The sequence below is a fragment of the Dermacentor silvarum genome, chromosome 11 (assembly GCF_013339745.2).
Source record: "Dermacentor silvarum isolate Dsil-2018 chromosome 11, BIME_Dsil_1.4, whole genome shotgun sequence".
In the NCBI taxonomy this organism is placed as follows: Eukaryota; Metazoa; Arthropoda; class Arachnida; order Ixodida; family Ixodidae; genus Dermacentor; species Dermacentor silvarum.
The window spans coordinates 63,157,800-63,176,264 of record NC_051164.1 but is presented as its reverse complement, the minus strand read 5'-3'; the positions used below and the strand labels follow the sequence as shown (position 1 = coordinate 63,176,264).

Genomic DNA, 18,465 nt, shown 5'->3' with positions numbered 1-18,465 from the left:
AAACTGTACACGCGCAAGACACGAATACCTGATCGAAATTTCTCCCCCCCCCCCCCCCCCCCTGTTAATTGCGCGAGATGCTCGAGCGGCGGCTCTACGCGTAGGCCCGCTCTCATCGCGTTCTTATTGCCTACTCTAGCAGAACGGCTTTTCAGGGCCAAGCCGCCGCAAGTGCAGTGCGCGCGCAGGCACGCAGTGCCATTTGCACGCGCGGTGGCGCGCCGATCGTACACTGTGCAACCGAATCGAGCGCGCAGTCTTGAGAGAAGTAGTCCTCTGCAGCGATTACCGAAGGCGCACGGTTTAGAGGAAATTACGCGAGGAGGCAGAAAAAAAAAAAAGAAAAACATGGCGGCGGACGTCCATTCCACGGCGGTACACACGTACAGCAGGAAAACGAGATCCACAGATGGACGGCTGGTTGTACAGAGAAAAAAAAAAAAAAAGAGAGAAAGATCCTGATTCTCTCACGAATGACGGCTTGGGAACGACGTCTGTGCAGGAGAGGCTGGTTTTTTCTTTCCTTCGTTTGCACAAAAACTGCATTCCGACCGCAGCATCGCATTTACATTGGGAGAAGAGACTCGACCGCGATTGTGTTTTCTTTATTTCTTTTTTTTAACATCGTTAATTAAACGACGGCTGCGCTATGACAAAACAACACCGAACGGATTGCAGACGCATTACTCTGGTTGGTTGACCGCGGAACACTCTTAGTTTCGTTCTACTTACGTTCCAAATGTAAAGGGAAAATAAAATCAAAATATAAGGAATGGCGTTCAATAAACTTGAACTAATTACTTTTTTTATACTCACAGAAAAATAAACATGTGCAGCTATGTTCCAGTGATGTAACCACTGTTATCCGGAACACACATTTTTGTACCTATTATACGGAAGATTCTTTCACACACCTGTTGCTGGAACCATGATTAAGTAGCCGGTACACGGGATTGAGTCGGGTCGTTCAAACCAGCGGTATAATTGGAGATTGCTGGGAAAAGTCTTCGTCCTGCAGTGCTAATAATATAGTTCGGTCATGATGATCACGATGACAACAACGACGATGATATGCTTCATGGCAAGCTTCATGAAATGGCTCGACGTAAAAAAAAAAAAAAAAAAAAATATGGGCGGGACGTGCCATTAGGTTCTTGAAGTACGCTCGGTATAGGACGTTTACGGCGCAACATTTCTGCATTAATGCGGGAAAAGCGGCGGTATTTACTATTTACTGGCAGTATTTTACTATTTTCTTTGAAACGAGAAAGGAAAGAACGCTTTAAGTTCGCGCTTTTTCGAGGATGCCAAAATACGTAACCAACACAGCAACGCATAATGCAGTGAGACAGCAAGCACATAATGGTTCTTTTTTTTTTTTTTTTTTTTCTGCGAGGACCACAGGCGTGAATGAAAAGCTGGCTATAACTGGCTAAAATACCTGGCTAAAAAATACTCACTAATAAAGTAAATACTTGAACCGGCTCGGCAGAGCGTAGGCCATAACTGTCCCGTTTCGAAAACAGCAAAACCAAAAAGGTATTTTTTTCCCCTCCCCCTGTCTACACTTAGAAAGGCGTCGAATGCCTCTAACGACGTCGCAACGCCACTTCAGATGGAGGCGCCCGATCCCCAACACGCCGATTTAAAATTCTCGTCCTCCATCCCCATTCTTCGGTGCGTGCCATATCATATACGCATACTGTACATTCCTATATATCCTCGACCACCAACGCCGCCGACGCAAACTGCTCCGCTAGGCGCGACCTTGGCATTCGGCACCTTCGGCAATAACGTTGCACTGTCCGCCGCCGCCGCCGCGTCGCGATCGCCATTTCTTTGTTTTTGTTTGTTTTTTTCCTTCCTCGTTAGGCACAGCTCGGCGGTCACGCAACCGGCCTACAAGGCTTACTATACGCCGCTTATTCTCACGGTGACGTGTGCGCCCGTTAGGAGGCCGGTTCCTTTTCTTTCTTCTTTTCCTCCACGATTATTACTACGCTTGTCTTTCCTTATTCCGTTTGATACTCAATTTATTTCGCCATTTGCGAGTTTTTTTTTCTCCTCTCTCTCTCTTATACTTGCCGCACTGCCTCGCTGGCTTCTATGTGTGACGAGGTCGCAGGGTCGACTCCCGCCACCACGTTCTGAGTAAAGTGTAATGCAAGTATAACGTTATGCGCGCGCTATTTTGGCACGTGTTGGCGGACGAAATTTATTCGCGCTTCCCCGGTGGCGTTTCTCACCGTTCAGGCTATACAGCTCTCGTGTCATTTTCTTCTCCTTTCTTTGCTCGTTTCTTTCTTTGTCTCTTTATCGCGCTCTGCCGTGTGTTTTTTTTTTATCTGTTCTCTCTTGCGCACCATGCTACTATTCGAATTTGTTAACCATAGCTCGCGTTCACCCCCTATGCTAATTATTATTTCCAGCGCAAGCGGTAAGTGGCACCGTTCCAAAATGCGCGCATTTCCTGCGCCGAGCCAACTTTTCCTCCTCGCCCTCCTCCGTTGATACTCTCTCTCTCTCTCTCTGAATTCCTTTAACAGGTCCCCGCTCGCCGGACTGCGATTCAGGAGCACACAACGAACGGCACCTCCCAGGCCAACAGGTGGTGCCCACAACGTGGCGCGCATGACGCGTGTTTCTGGCTCCGCAATTGCTTCCGGTGCATGCAGTCAACAAAAGCGTGGCCTTCGAGATTACAGCTTCTGTTATTCGTATAGAGAGCCGTCGCTAGGGTCGCGGATTTGGACCCCACCTATTAAAGCCCGTCAACCACGCAGCTACGGCGTATACATGAGCTATGGCTTCGCACGCCTTTTGACGTCACCGCAAATACCTAACGTCACAAGCATGCTTCGACAAAAAAAATGTGTGATAGAGATAGAGAGAGAGAGAAAGGGAGGGTGAAGGAGGTGGAATGCTCTATCCAGTTACCCAGCATCGGTAAAGCGTGAATTAAAGGATAAAGATATCTAGATAACGGATAAAGAGAAAAAAAAAAGAAAGCAGGAAGACAATGGAAGTAAAATGACAGAGCACACAGCCTCACACAAGTTTACAGATGTTTTCACGCAGGGCCTTCAGGGCAGCTCTTACAGCGCCCGCCAGGGACGCCTATAATTAATTTCCGCGATGGCAGTTCGTCGAACAACCACTGAGCCAAGGATGTCATCTCTTTTAACGTCTTACTGCTTCCTGCAAGTCGCTTCTATCTGTTCATACGCGCCAATCAAACGTTGCGCAAAATAAGGGGCCGAAAGTTGCCAGCATTTCCCGTATATAACCAAACAAAATTGGACAAAACCTCAACCTCCGGCATTTCCGCAAGTATGTCGGTTTTCGGTGGTGAACTTCGGGGTGAACGGGTTTTGTTTCCTGGTTGCGAGCATTTTAGGGACCTGATGCGCGGCTCAGGCAGTCAGTCGATTTTCGGCACAGCTTCTGTACGCCACTGTGCCTTCTTATAGATTTGCTCTTTTGACTGTATAAATTACATACTGTGTCTACGGAGACAATTTAACGAATCCAGTTCATTGGGTATATCGTAAGTCCGAAGACGTGCGAAGCAATTTGCACCGAAGCTACAGACGTCATTCGACAAAAAATGGGAAGGCCGTAAGACTACGGGTCGTCAATTGACAATCTATAAAGTTCACAGAAAACGTCTACGAACTTTCTACGTACTGCGTGTACAATTTTATGCTCTTTTTTTTTTCTGTTCATCTGGCTTCGGTTATGTGCTGTGAGCATTCTATATTTAGCTGCATCATTGACATTATACCGTGACGCGACGACGCACTGGTCGACGTTGGTAAGCAATAAGGCTGGGTATGATGACGATGTTGACCACTTAAAAAAATAAAAATAAACAACAGCGCAGCAATTGCGTTTGTGAGCCAATGTATCATGACGTCATCATACATGGTGACGTCAGACGCGGAGAGCAACCTAATTTGCTTCTATTTGTAGATTCTTTTTGTAATCTATCTACACAGTCAAAAGAAAATTTACGGCACTAACTAGACGAGGACAAAGAACACAACGAGAGGACGGGTGCCGACTGATTTTTTTTTTTTTTTTTTTTTTTCAGAACGAGAAATCGCATTTCAAGAAATCGTGTTCTTTGACTTCGTCTAGTCAGCGCCGTAAATTTTCTTTGAACATGGCCCACAAAATAGCTGGAAACCAAGATTCTGTTCTACTTACATTTTGCGTTTGCGTTTAGAGCTACTTGAATAATGTGACATTAGTGCGTATGATAGTGTTTTCATTGCACCGCGTATACACGCACTTCCGTTAGGCGCGACCGCATATCAGACGCTTCTGATTTTTTTTTTTTTGTCTTGTTGACGCTGTTCATTTCTTTTTTATTTCTTTTTTTTATCTGTGGCCTTACTATGCAGTTGTGTGTGTGGTACGTGTGTGCATGTTATACGAGGAAATAGGTAGCTTCAATTTCACAACTGTGCGTTGGTGTACTAGCCAGCTCTGCTGTAGCCTATACCTTCCCGTTCCTGAACAGTTTTTCAAACAACCACAAGAATATGACGTCATGACTCATACACTTCTTGCGTACACAAACTGCTTCGAGGAACACATTATGGTAAATTATTCAGGCTGATCTTGCGTTCGCCATTATTCCTTCTAACGTTTAGAGTGCTCCGACCATCATTTAACGCAAAACAACGACGTCGAAAGTGCCGAGTCAGCGCTAAATTTAGAGGGACACTAAATAAAAAAAAATAAGCACAGCTATAGATCGAAAGATTATAGTACAGGCTTCTGCAATAACGAAATCGGCCACTCGTAGCGAGAACAGGGCTTTTGCGAGCGAGAGAATTGCGAAAATGAGAAATCGGAGTGGCGCCATTTATTGGACTACACTGCAAACCGACTTACACCTTTAAGAAAGATTTACGTCTACAACTCACATCCTTACACCTTTACGGGTTAAAGCCCCTCGGAAAAATTTCAGGGGGTTTTATTTACGGGTGGCACCCGCACCCGTAAAGTTATGTTAAGGGTGCACCCTTAAGGCGTGCCTCATAATCATACGGTGGTTTTGGCACGTAAAACCCCATAATTTAATTTAATTTTTAAGGACCTTTAAGCGTGTAGATCGGTTTACAGTGTATGGTTCCTCTCGCGTGGCAAGTGACAGAGCGCGGCAGAGAGGGAGGTCACGTGGGGGATCACTGCGTCCTCTCGTCCGTTTTGGCGCGGCGTTTCAAACTGCAGGTGCAGCATGTGGGAGCTTCCATGGCAACTTTCTACGCAACAAACTCCTACGTTCGCCCGCCAGAAAACGGCGGTATACTTCTATCTGTCAATCCAACTCGGCTTACAGTATTTTCCTCTACAGTGCCGTCCCTTTAAAGAACACACCTCGTACCCGAGTCGTCTATATATAAAGCATCCGTCGCGGCCATCTTTCTCTCCCACCCTTAACTGAGCACACGGTCAAGTGCCGGCCCTAATCAAGCAACTTCTTTGTTTCGAGTCTCCGAACAACGCGCGTCGTTCACCGTATACAGCAAACTGTTATTGGCAGTCAGCGCGCAGAAAGTCGGCCACGGACGTCGGCGGGGGCTGAGCGCGGGGCCGTCTGCCACAACCCGAAGCTCACCCCTTTTTTTTTTTTCGTGACACGGATCTGCATTTGTGTACGCAGACCCGATAACGCAGTCGCAAAACAACGGGGGGAAACACATGCGACTGGGCCGGGGCACGGCAAACATGCGCGTATATACGGCGTCCTCATGGTACGCACGTGAGTGCCGGAGAGATATTTAGCGAGCGGTTTATCGGTGAAAAAAAAAAAAAAAAAAAAAAAAACGGGCCGAATTGCGCATACCGACGCAAGCTGTTCCGCCAATGACGTGTTATCCTTGAGAGTCGATGATTTCTCGGCTGAGATTACGTTGCTTCCCCGCTGAAACGATTTCGCACTTTGTATGCAGTGGTTGAAAACACGTGCTATAGTATAGACGTATATACTATATATATAGCGCCTTGCTGACGAGGACGAAACAAGTGACAGGACATATGTGGCGTCAAGCGTGTCCTCGTACTACGCAACGCGCGACGCTTCTACTGCTCGTAATGGATTATAGACAAGTCCTAATTGCCACCTTACCAAACACTTAGAAAGAAAAAAAAAAAAAGAAAGAAAGAAAGCTCACGCACATGTAGTAACGTCCCATAATTGGCAGCCGAAGAAAGAAAAGAAAGAATGAATGAATGAATGAATGAATGAATGAATGAATGAATGAATAAATAAATAAATAAATAAATAAATAAATAAATAAATAAATAAATAAATAAAGCGATGCACAAGTACTCCCACGACTTGCAGCGGAAAAGAAAATGAATGAATGAATGAATGAATGAATGAATGAATGAATGAATGAATGAATGAATCAGACAGACAGGAATCACGCTGGACCAACAACAAGACAGTTATTGGTCTAGCGCCCTTGATGTTTACGACCGATTTCTTTCTTTATTTCATATTTCCTTTTTTTTTGACACAGCAAATCACGGCGCGCTGATCGATCAACCAACCAGCCCACCTATGTCAATGTTAAATATGTCATGCACTTAATTGTAGTAGGACGCTACAGAGAGCGAGCTGGGGCATTTCGACCTGCTCGATAGGCAAAGTTCGCAGTTTCTCGAAATCTACTCTGGTTCGGCAGTCGAACTACGGACAAGCGCCGCTCTGTAACAGCCGCTCTGTATACCGCCAATTCCTAATATAGATGGTAGAATAAAACACGTGGCGCTGCAGGCTGCAAGAAGACGGAAACGGATCCCTTCGTATAGCATTCTAGTAAACTGGTCGCCAGATCGCAATTATTTCCTCTCATAAAACTCATACCTAGCGAGTTCTCGCAGAACTTATCTAACGGCACATGTTCAACGCACGTCTTTCGTGCCATTCTCGCGTGAATGATTAAGAATACAGTATCAATTCGGTGAGATTACACAGTCAAACCCGGATATATCAAATCTGAAGGGGATAGCAGAAAAGTTCGATATATACAGGTAATTCGATATATAAAATAAAAATTTCATACAAAATTTTTCAAGGGGGGATTTTACTGCTGTTCGTTATACACAATATTTCGTTATTTGTGGGTTCGATGTATCCGGGTTCGACTGTACATGAAAGAGACAAATACGGAGTTAGTATAATACACGTAAAAATAAGTTTTCAGCAGGGCAGCTAGGACCGCATTTTCAGGCGATCTTCCCTCCAAGCGATCCGGACGAAAGCATCGCCACATATAAATGTTTACTTCCTTCTAGCAGGCGGCCATCACTTTCGGCACACGGCAATTCCGTTGGCAGCGCCTGAGAGAAGGCTGGCCTAAAACAAACGGACGGCGTGTGCAGTTTCCGCGAAGATCCATTCCGAGTAGCGCTCCACTTGTCGGGTGCGTTGACAAAGGGAGGCAGCAGATGCGTCCCGACGTCACCGAATGCCAGTCGATCGCTACATACACAATGCGGCATGCACACAGCTGGGCGGTGTGCTGCGTCAAGAGAACGCTAAAGCGATTGATCAAGAACACACAGCGCGCGTCTGTACAGACGACACGACGGCGCATGCGTCGAGCTCCGGGCAACATTCGCAATCGTCGCAACGAAAACCATCGTATGCACCCATAGAGACTACACAAGCGCCTTTCAGTGAAAACACCTGCCCGTCTGGAGTGTGCCGTGTGTCAAAAGAGATCGGGGGAAAAGACCGAGCCGTCACACGAAAGGGGTACCAAGAGTGTCTGAAGGTTCCCGACCGACGGCGCCTTCTTGTTCTCATTATAGTTCTAGCGACTCCGCCAGCGACTGCAGCTATATACACGCGTGGTAGAGCCTGATCCTCGCCAGGTGCATTGCGATGCGGTAAGCTCGCACGCAAGAGAGATGACACGTGACCTGGACTGCAGTAAAGCCCCTCCCTGAGGTTGCCCGCCGACAAGCTCGAAAGAGCGTCGATCAGGGGGCTTTAGACGGTAGCAGCGACGGTAAGCGGCGGTAGCGACGAGCTAATTACGCAACTGTTAATGGGCTTGCCGACGGAGGTTGGTGCCAATGTTTCAAGTGCTTGCTAAAGATACTGCGGCTTTTTACACCTAATACATGCTACACCCCGTACGAAAAAGGGACGTCTCAGACGGGGACTTGTCTCAGACAAGTGGACTTGCCTTCAGCAAAACTTTGGTTTCGGTTAGCTTGTTCATCGCTGGCCCTGCTGTATACTATCACTGTTGCAGAGGCAGTGCACTTGTGTTTTTCACGCGCGTGTTTGTACACTTTTTTGTATTTGTCCGTGTGTCCAGCACGTGCGAATTGCCTTTACAACAATAGATAGTTTCCGCGTGACGTCACGGACGCCGCTTATTCTCACCGCGCTATAGTACACCCAAACGTGACGTCAGCGCCCGCCATTTATATCTAGTACATACGCATCTCCTTCACCCATCATCATCATCATCATCATCATCATCATCATCATCATCATCATCATCATCTCCTCTCTTTCCTACGCGTTCCGCTTCCCAAATGCAGAGTATCAGGCCTTTCTGTAAACAAGTCTCTCCTTCTCAAACCTTCTCTTTTCCCTTGACTTTTTTTATTTTCATTTTTCACCGGTATATGACTAATCATATGCCTCTGCGTTTTGTCGAGTTCTAAAGCCTCACCTATATCTTTACTGACAACCTGTCCTTCGCGACCTGCAGAGTTTTTAAAAACGGCTTTCCTCCGTTCTGATGGCGAGTCGCATTCCTTGCTGCTAGGACGAACACGCACAAACTGAGCACTTTTTTTTCTTGTTCTTATCTCGAATGGAATGGCGTAAAGAAAGAAAGAAAAAAGAAAGAAAGAAAGAAAGAAAGAAAGAAAGAAAGAAAGAAAGAAAGAAAAAAGCTGTGGCGGTTCTGCATGCACTGCGGACTGTTTTATCTTTATGAAAGGGGGATAAAAAACGCACTTCTGGCGCGTGCTTGCAGTTCCAGGGCGCGATTAATTCAAAACCTCCGTGCCGTGCGCAAAACAGATAAGCCGTGGCACCCATGGCACTCCTGCCGCCGCTTGGACCAAGAAGAACGAGCCAGTTTGCTCCCATAAAGCACTAAAATTACTAGAGGTATACATAACTAGAGGTAATTAACTCCAGCACTGCGATCAATCAGCCATAATTATAACTTATTTATTTATTTATTTATTTATTTATTTATTTATTTATTTATTTATTTATTTATTTATTTATTTATTTATTTATTTATTTATTTATTACATACCCGGTCACATCCCCAAAGGGCATTACAGTGAGGAGGTCTGATACAAATACACAGTGATAAAGCTTTGCAGCTATGAAAAGACTAGTGAGAATCAAACACCTTTACGTGCGTAGACACCAGAGAAAATAATATCAATGCCTAAGATGAAGCCACATATTTCACTACAAAGTGAAACAATTTGCAATTTCGAAAGCAAAATGAATGATTGGTAGTACGTGGATTCTAACTTCACCTAATTTTAAGGTAGTACGTGGAATATTTACGCGTTATCTACCTTAATTTGCTGGCTTAAATTTCGAAGCAATGCTTTTTTTTTTCTTAAACGCATCTATAGGCAATATGAATCTACGCGTATGCGTAGTCGTTGAGAGTTGTTGCATTTACAACGCAATATTTCGTTGAACATGATCAGTTTGCAAAGTCGCGAAGCCGTTCGAAGCCAGAAGGAGAAATTTTGGGCAAATCCGTACGCATATACACCCACCATTACCATGACGGCTGAACCACCATGACTGCAGTTCCTGTGGACACTATCATCATCATCAGCCCGTATTTATGTCCACTGCAGGACGAAGGCCTCTCCCTGTGATCTCCAATTACCCATGTCATGCGCTAGCTGATTCCAACCCTTGCGCCTGCAAATTTCCCAACTTCATCACCCCACCTAGTTTTCTGCCGTCCTCGACTGCGCCTCCCTTCTCTTGGTGTCCATTCTGTAACTCTAACAGTCCACCGGTTATCCATCCTACGCATTACATGGCCTGCCCAGCTCCATTTCTTCAGGGACACTAAATAGCACCAGAATTCTCTCTCGTAATTTTTAGTACGAAACTCTCTTCTCTCCTATACAACCAGCGGTGTCTAGTCCGTTTCGAATTCAAACGAACCAAATAAACCAACCAACCTATACTAAGTATATAGCGAACTATACAAACTATCAAAATAATTGGCTCACTAAACAAATGACTGCGGCGCGAAATTTACAGGGACGAAATAGGCACGCAGAAACAAGACTTTCGCTGTTTCTCGGCTTTCTTTGTTTTAAACGTGCTCCCTTGCTGGAGGCGACACATTCTCGATCGATCATTTTCGGGGCTATCAATTACGAACCGTGAAGCATAGTTGGTACGTCGATGTCTGATAACACACTTCATTAGGAACCAAATACTTTTTTTTTTCTCTTCTGATATCACCTACCAGAAAGCCTACAAATCTGACACCGACACAACCGGGTCTGACGGGCTCTTATAGTCGAGTTCTTGTTGAGAAGTTTTGTACATACGTAGAACAGAATTGCCAAGAAGTCGTCTCAAAGCTCTTAACTGATCTGATGCGACTATACGTATACTATTCACGCTATTCACGAGTCAAAGAGAAGCTTGGACTGCTGAGCGCCTTTGTGAGCGCTGCATACAATGCCAGCGTTTCGCGTACTGACTGCAACGGCTACGCAGTCGACCGCAGTGGGGTACGTTCCGTTTTACGCCGTGACGACCAGGAGTTATCGGTGTTACGAGCGCACGCTCTAGGCACGACTCCAGGGCATGAAGAGATGAGATACCGGGTACCGTACTCCCGTATAGATTACGGGGCGCAGTTAAGTTGCACACGGCCCACGCCGAACTGTGACCCCGTAAAAAAGGTAACGCGCGCTTCTGCGGACGGCACCTTTGGCCAACGAGGAAAACCGAAAGTGCGATAAAGGAAACGATCGGGGTGTATAACTCGCGGTGGTCTGCGGCGATAAGGTCGCACGCATACGCTCTTCTTGGTCGGCCTCGTGGAAACGCGAGGTACCCTGTTGGAGCATGACCTCTGAGATTCGCGCGCGCGAACCATCCGATGCGCGCAAATCTCGGATGCCATGGTTGGGGCCTAGAGTTTTCTACAACAATCGCTAGAGAGAACTCCGGCGCTAGTGTCTGCATATATAAGCGTGAGATGAAGGTATGTCGGTTCATCCGCGGGTGTTATTCTGGACACTGACAAATTCCGTCATATTGTCCAATTCGCCATCCCGTCAGCTCTGATTGGCCCAGAGTGCTGCTGTGGCTTCTCTTGATTGGCGCAAAAAGCCGCCATTGCAGAGTTATACGACAATACAGGGCGGAAGTGATGTTCCGAATGACGCGCCCGAATGGGAATGATGGGCAGTACGTAGATTTGCCCATAAACTTCGTCGTTCAGGCTCCAAACGGATTTGAGACTGGGCAATTCTGTCTTTCTATAGCGGCTCCTTCGTCTTCCACGTCCTTCAGTTGTACTTGGACGCGCTTTAGCGATATGCTCTGGCTCTTCGAACAGCGCGCTTTCGCGAATAAACCATGTCACTTCCGGATGCGGCAAACTGATCAGTCGCCTATGCGTGTGCCTAGCCTACGACACGCCCTTCAGCTATAGGAACTCGCTCCATTCCCTGCATCTTTTCGAACAATATATTGCATTAAAACTAAATTAAACCAAGTGCGACGATTTGCAATAATTACTCACGGGAGCAGAGACTTACTGCCTCGCTGTGTTTAGATAACTGTGAGCTCGTGTAAATTAAGAAAGGTCAGGCGTAACAAATAACGCCGCAAGATTAACGCCTGATGCCACAGCTTACACAAATATTAGATAAATATATGTACTACCCCCTCCTCCTTACCCCCAGTTCACCGACAGAATGCACTGGTGTTACCCAAGTCTTTCTCGCCTCCCAGCAGGGATTGAACAATGCCTTGACGGAAAGATGACACGCGGAACAACACTCCACTTTCGTCCCATGTTTCGGTGTGGCTATATTGCATCTGGTGTATGATAGTCTAGTGACCTGCATGCGCGAATGACGTCAGAGGTTTCGGCTGATACCAAAGAGCCGCGTCACAAATGACAGCTGCCACACGCAGCGCTGGGCCGGTGTTTTGTAGCGATGCCTTTCCGGTAACAATGCCTTTTCGCGCTTTGTCAGTGGTCAGAGCGACGGTCCGCTCGCGTTATCAACGGGATCAGCCGGCCGTGAGCGGTGGATGATAAGACTAGTATAGAATAAGTCATAAGGCATCGCTACAAAATCGCGGCCCTGGGCTTTGTTGTTCGCGGCGTGTATCACTATATGCGTCGGGTATACAGGAAGGGCAACGAATTTAGCAACGATTTGAGCAACGCTGATGCACTTTCACGGCTGCCGTGGCCAATTGGCAAATAGATTGCATAATCTGCCCGTTTCTTTCGCGCCGTCTGCGAGGTGCCGCTGTCAGTCATTTCAGTTGAGAAGTGCGCGTCCACCGAGTGCTAGTCAAGCGCTTCAGTGCTAGTCAAGCGCTTTTTTTAATCGCGCCAGAACGCGAGCGCTGCCACGTCATCGTGACGTCACAGGTTCCAATGTATCTTTTCGTATTTCCTTTTTCTTTCTGTTTCGGTATTATATAGAGTAATTTACAAACACAGCTCCAATATTTTTTTTTCCTATTAAGCGTCCCTTGAAGCTGCGCTGTATTAGCGAATTTTCGTTCTGCAACCTCAAAAGTGATATTCTTAATTACCGTGAGAGTAAGCTTGGTAAGTCAGAAAAGACAAAAAAAAAAAAAAGGAAAGACAGGTAGCGACGCCACCGTGAAGTTCCCGTACCATCTCACCGCGATATCCTGGATTTTACCAGCGTCTACGCTGACGTAGGTAACTGTTCTTTTCAGTGAAGCAGGAGTGCACTGTTTTTCAAAGGAACCAAATACTCGGCCTTGCAGGTTTCGAGAACTTTTCGCGCTTCGAAACGGCCCAAACACGAGGAAATACTTAGAAATCTGTGACCTCATACTAAGGTACGGAAGTCGAGGTTTTGAGGCGGAATCCAAGAAAGGTACGTTCGGCGTACCTTGAGTATAGTCTCGATCGTCAGCCTAATTAATCATGGACCTCCAATTATACCCTTTCTTGCGTCAAAAACTGACCCCGGCCTGTGCCGCCAGCGTGCCTAACTTGCGTTTAATTAATTATGGGGTTTTACGTGCCAATACCATCTGATTATTAGTAATAATTGATTAAAGAATACGTTCTTGACAACATTGAAAATAAAATATATACACTTGGGATATTTCTGGATTTCAGAAAGGCATTTGACAGCATACAGCACGACCGGCTTTTGCGGAAAATTCCCTATTATGGTATTCGTGGTACCTCGTTGCAACTGATACAAAGTTATCTAGCATTCAGAAAGCAATACACTACAGTAAATAATATACAGTCTCAAGTTGAATTCATTAAATATGGTGTCCCCCAAGGATCCATCCTAGGACCTGTCCTGTTCTTGCTGTTCATTAATGATATAGTAAATATTGAGGGATATAAGAAAATGATATTGTATGCTGATGACACAAACGTATTTTTCTCAGGTCCAAACGTATGTGAACTGTATAAAGAAGCTAACGTGTGGATGAACAAGTTAAATATATGGTTAAATGCAAACAAACTCCAGTTAAACATAGCTAAAACAAAGTACCTGTTTTTCAAACCTAAAGGAGTAACAAACATTCCATACAGACCAATCTACTTCCAAGGTAGCGAGATTCAGCAATCAACAACAATAAAATTCTTAGGAGTGCATTTCCACGAACATCTCTCTTGGTCCCCCCAAATTGACATGATAAAAAAAGATATTTCCAGGATAATCGGCATTTTAAATAGACTAAGGTATTACGTACCATCGAATGTTAAGCTTCAAATTTACTACGCTCTAGTTCATTCCCGCCTAACATACTGTTCCTTGGTGTGGCTAACAACGACTGACACAAACCTTAATTCCCTCCTAATTCTTCAAAAGCGTGCAATACGTGCAATTTCAAACATTTCACTTCGCGAAAGCACACGACCATATTTCAAAACCTATAAAATATTGCCTATCAAGCAGTTATACAGACACAAGCTATGTTTGGAGATACTACGTCAGTATCGGTTAAATTCATCACTTTTATTGGATACATATCATGTTAAGCAAACCCCGTACGACCTACGCCAGAGCTTAATATACAAACCTCGATCACGCACCAACTACGGAGACCAACGATTAACTTATCAAATACCAGACATGCTTAATCAATACCCAACCATACTACATTTACTGGAGTGTGGAACTTCATCTAAAGCATTTAAAAGAGTAACAAGAGAACTACTAGCTGAAGAATACGAACGTTCTTACGATGCCTAAAACACTTGACGTACCTTAACACTTTGACATGTTGTTCCTTATAGCTGTGTAATAGTGCTAATAGTGCCTTTCACAATTTTGTTTAGTACTGCGATTTCTCTCATGCGGACACCGATTACTTGTATGTACAATCAACTCGCTTTTCTGTTTTGACCTGTACAGCATAAACATGCATTTATTGTGTTTTTTTTTTTTTTTTTTTCTCTTTTTCCCACTGCATCATGTCGCTGCTTTGCTGCCAGGGTGGCACGGCCAAGTCAGGCATTTCCTCAGCCTTTAGCCGTGTCTCCCAAGGCAATTTTGTACCGAATTTGCCTTTAATAAACCCACAGAAAGAAAGAAAGAAAGAATGATTATGAGGCACGCCGTAGTAGGGGACTCCGGAAATTATACCACCTGGGGTTCTTTAACGTGCACCCAAATCTAAGTACACGGGTGTTTTCGCATTTCGCCCTCATCGAAATGCGGCCCTTTCCCTCTGCATCCACTAAACCGTTATTGTAATAGACACCTCCGCTGCTACACAGATTACATGACCGGCCAAACTCGTATTTCTATTGTAATATTCAACCATTGTTTCCATCCAAATTATCGAAAACGGGGCTTTGAAAGAGTGCATTACGGGGGTACAACCTGATTTACTGTTTCGATCTGTCTGCCTTTAACGATGTAACACACTCCAAATTAAGGAAAATTAAAAATAACTTTGACACATTTATTTTTCGACACGGAGAGTACAATTATGCAAAACAGCAACAACGACAACACCAATAACGAGATGTTCTTTGATAAAACTTAAGGAATACAGTGATTAATGGGCAATTTGCTTGCTGTACTTATCCACCACTGAAAACCCGCAGTAGAGCATCAAAAACGCACACGATGCGCAATGCGCCAAGTTTCCCGCGCTTAAATCAGAATGCTAAAATATCAAAACTCGGCGTAGCACACATGATACGTTAATCATTACACGGTTAAGGACACGCAAAAAAAAAAAAAAAAGGACACGCGGTGAACACGTGTTTTGCGGTTCCTTTGCGTTCCCTAGCATTTAGAACAAGGCGAGAGAGAGAGATAGAGTGGCTATAACGATGGCGTATCAGGAGCGGCATATAGCGTACGCAACCTTCAGCCGGCCACCGGCGGCCGTCCCTACAGGCAAGTTATCGGGAACGCCCCCCGGCGTAGCTACACGGTTCATTCCGAACGAGGTCGTATGCACGCCGAAAAAGAGGAGCGCCAAAGACGCGGCAAAGGCGGACATAACAAAAGAACGCTGCAGTGGATGCCAACACAACGCGCAGATTTATTGAAACACGTCCGTGAAAATAATTTGCAGACGGTCTGCGTTCGACCTACAGCACTGGAAGACAAGAAAGTGAAGACTAGACGAGGGATAAGAACAGCGGATAAGAGTTTTCGCTCGTACGATATGCGTCAGCATGCAGACAAGTTATAGCCGTTATATGCAGACTGCCGCATATATCCAATGCAAGTCGCTCGTAGGATTCTGCGAACGGTCAAGACCGTTTCTTCGCTCCTATTGGCAGTGGCAAATGGTGAACCTTACGATACACGGTGAAATTTCGCTCTAATGTCAGCACATATCGCCACCAAGTTACAGCATACAGGCAACAAGATAAACCCCCTCCCCCACCAAAAAAGAAAAAAAGAAAAAGAAAGGATCCTTAAGCGTACGCGCGCCAGCTGCCTCAGTCTTATGTTGAGACATCGCTGCTTTGTCGCCACAATAAATAAATAAATAAATAAATAAATAAATCGGTAGACCGCTTTCATCCCCATTCCCTCCCCCCTCCGATGAGCAACGCCTGTGACGGGTCATGGCATCTTCCTGCTTCCCATACAGGCAGGAATTCAGCGGACAGAATGAATCACAGGCGAATGATTCTATGCTGGCCTTCGCTTTGACGAGTTTCTGTTTCTCCCGCGAGACTTCCTGCTGTTTATACGAGACCCCGTGCATCGCACGAGGCCCACAGCTGCTAGTTCAATGTCGCGAACGAAGGCTGAGCTGCAGCGCGAACAAACGCGACAGACAGGGATATATTATAGAGGTTAGCGCTGAGCGATGAACGCAGAACGGTAAAGGCTCGTACCCTCCGACTTGACGCGCGAACGTTGAAAAAACATCCGTGCGTCCTACGTTAAGTACGGTTGCACAGCGCAGGCAAATTTTCACTCCCGTGTGAGCGAAACTCACTCTCAAACTTTTCAATCACCAATTGATAATCCCCTCGGGATTTGCACGTCTCACCAATCACGCGGTTTCGTCATGCTATCAGTGAACCAACGCAGAGGGGCAGTTTTTATCGCGTTTTAAGCGTCAGCTTTCAGCGAGTGTCGATCTGGTCGACAAATGCATCGGTCCGCAAGGTTTCGCTCACACATTTCGTGCTCGGACATGCCAGCCCCGAAAACCACGCGAAAACCAAACGCACACACAACGCGAAATACGCCCAGCTGCGTAGCGAACGGCGCGTTAACCGAAACTCGCTCGCCGAGACAGGTGCGTCTTTGCAGTGTGGGGAAACACGAAATATGACAGAGAATAAAAAGGGCGTGACTCGTCCTTCACCTAGAGGAGGAGTTCGCGCGGAGAAGGCCAGCGCTGGGAGCACGCTGTGAGACGCGTAAACAAACACAACACACCCGGCGGCCGCCGGACAGAGATCTCGTTCGGTACGAGTTGCACCGACTGGTTCGCTACGCGGACCGGATTGCGACGTCAGCCCCGAGCAACGGCGACCGCCGTACCGAATCGTGTCATGACAGCCCGCGAAGAAGAAGAAAAAAAGAAAGGTTCCGAAAACACACCGCTTAACGCGGTCGCCGAAAACGACGTGGAAATGCACTCAAGCAGAAACAGGCGACAAACAGGCGCTCACCTTTCCGGGCCTGGGCACGGGGTTGTGGCATTGCTTGACCGTCGGCAGACTGCTCTTGATGATGATCTTGTGCTCCTTGTACCAGGCATCCGCCAGAGGGTCGACCACGAGCAGCTTGGTTTCGTTCGGCACTGCCTTGATCCGCTCGACCACCTGTTTGTGGTTCTCGTTGGAGATGTTGATGCCGTTCACCTCGACGATGCGGTCCCCTTCGCGCAAGCCGGCCAGCTGCGCGGGGCTCCCTTCGTCAATCTTGCCCAAGTACTGGCCCGGCTTGGACTTCTCGCTGTGCAGGTTGAAGCCGAAGCCCTCGTAGTCGGGCCACTTGACGACATGGCACAGCCGGATCGCCGGCGCGTCGGGAGACAGTGCAACGGCCGACATGGCTTCGGGAATTCTGCGCGTTCACGAATGCTGCTGCTGCTGCTTGATTTCGGGGACGAACGCGCGGAATGTCGCACGCGCACGCGTGCACGCACAAGCCGGCGTCGGGAAAGAGCGAGTTGACGCACAGGAATAACGGACGGCCGATGCGCGAGACTCGAGCTCGCGGTCGCGCACTGCAGGCTCACCTCACCACACACACACACACGCACAACACGGCCGAGCAGCGCAGGCGACGCGAATTCACGGGTTCTACTAGGCCGGATCGGCTAGGCTCGCGAGGCGACCAGCTGCTGACGACAAAATCCAGCGGCCACCGACGCAAGCTGCCGCTTGGCGGCGCGAACTACGTACGCGCTGTCTGCTGCTGCCCTCTGTGTTGCTTTGAGAGAAGTAAAGTTTATCGAGAGGAGTGCTTCCCCTCGTAAGGCCTGGCAGCCTGGCGGCGTTTTACGTTACCGCACCGTCAAAGGTAGATGGCGCTGTATAAATGTAGAAATAAACAAAGACATTTGACAGTTGGCGTAAATTTTCATTTTCATATGCCTTGTTAAACATAGTTTGTGTTTGGAAAATTTATTATGCAAACTTTAAATGAAAACCTAAATTTATTTTGGATTTTAATCTTATAGCATATTCGGGAGGCCGTGTTAGAGCGCTCTGGTAGCGTTTCAAAGGTCAT

At 46.5% G+C, this 18,465-nt stretch overlaps 1 protein-coding gene across 2 annotated transcripts in view; it reads right to left on the bottom strand.

Annotated features, from left to right (window-relative positions):
• The window catches only part of LOC119433151 (PDZ domain-containing protein 7), a 126,026-nt gene extending 107,929 nt beyond the window's left edge, over positions 1-18,097 (bottom strand). Inside the window, exon 1 of one of the 2 annotated variants that reach the window (XM_049658995.1) lies at positions 17,400-18,097. In XM_049658995.1, the coding sequence (XP_049514952.1) occupies positions 17,400-17,783 (384 nt within the window). In that variant the 5' untranslated portion in view covers positions 17,784-18,097. The remainder of the gene's footprint in view (positions 1-17,399) is intronic. The other variant, XM_037700293.2, reaches the window with a different exon arrangement.
• Between the last annotated feature and the right edge of the window lie 368 nt (positions 18,098-18,465).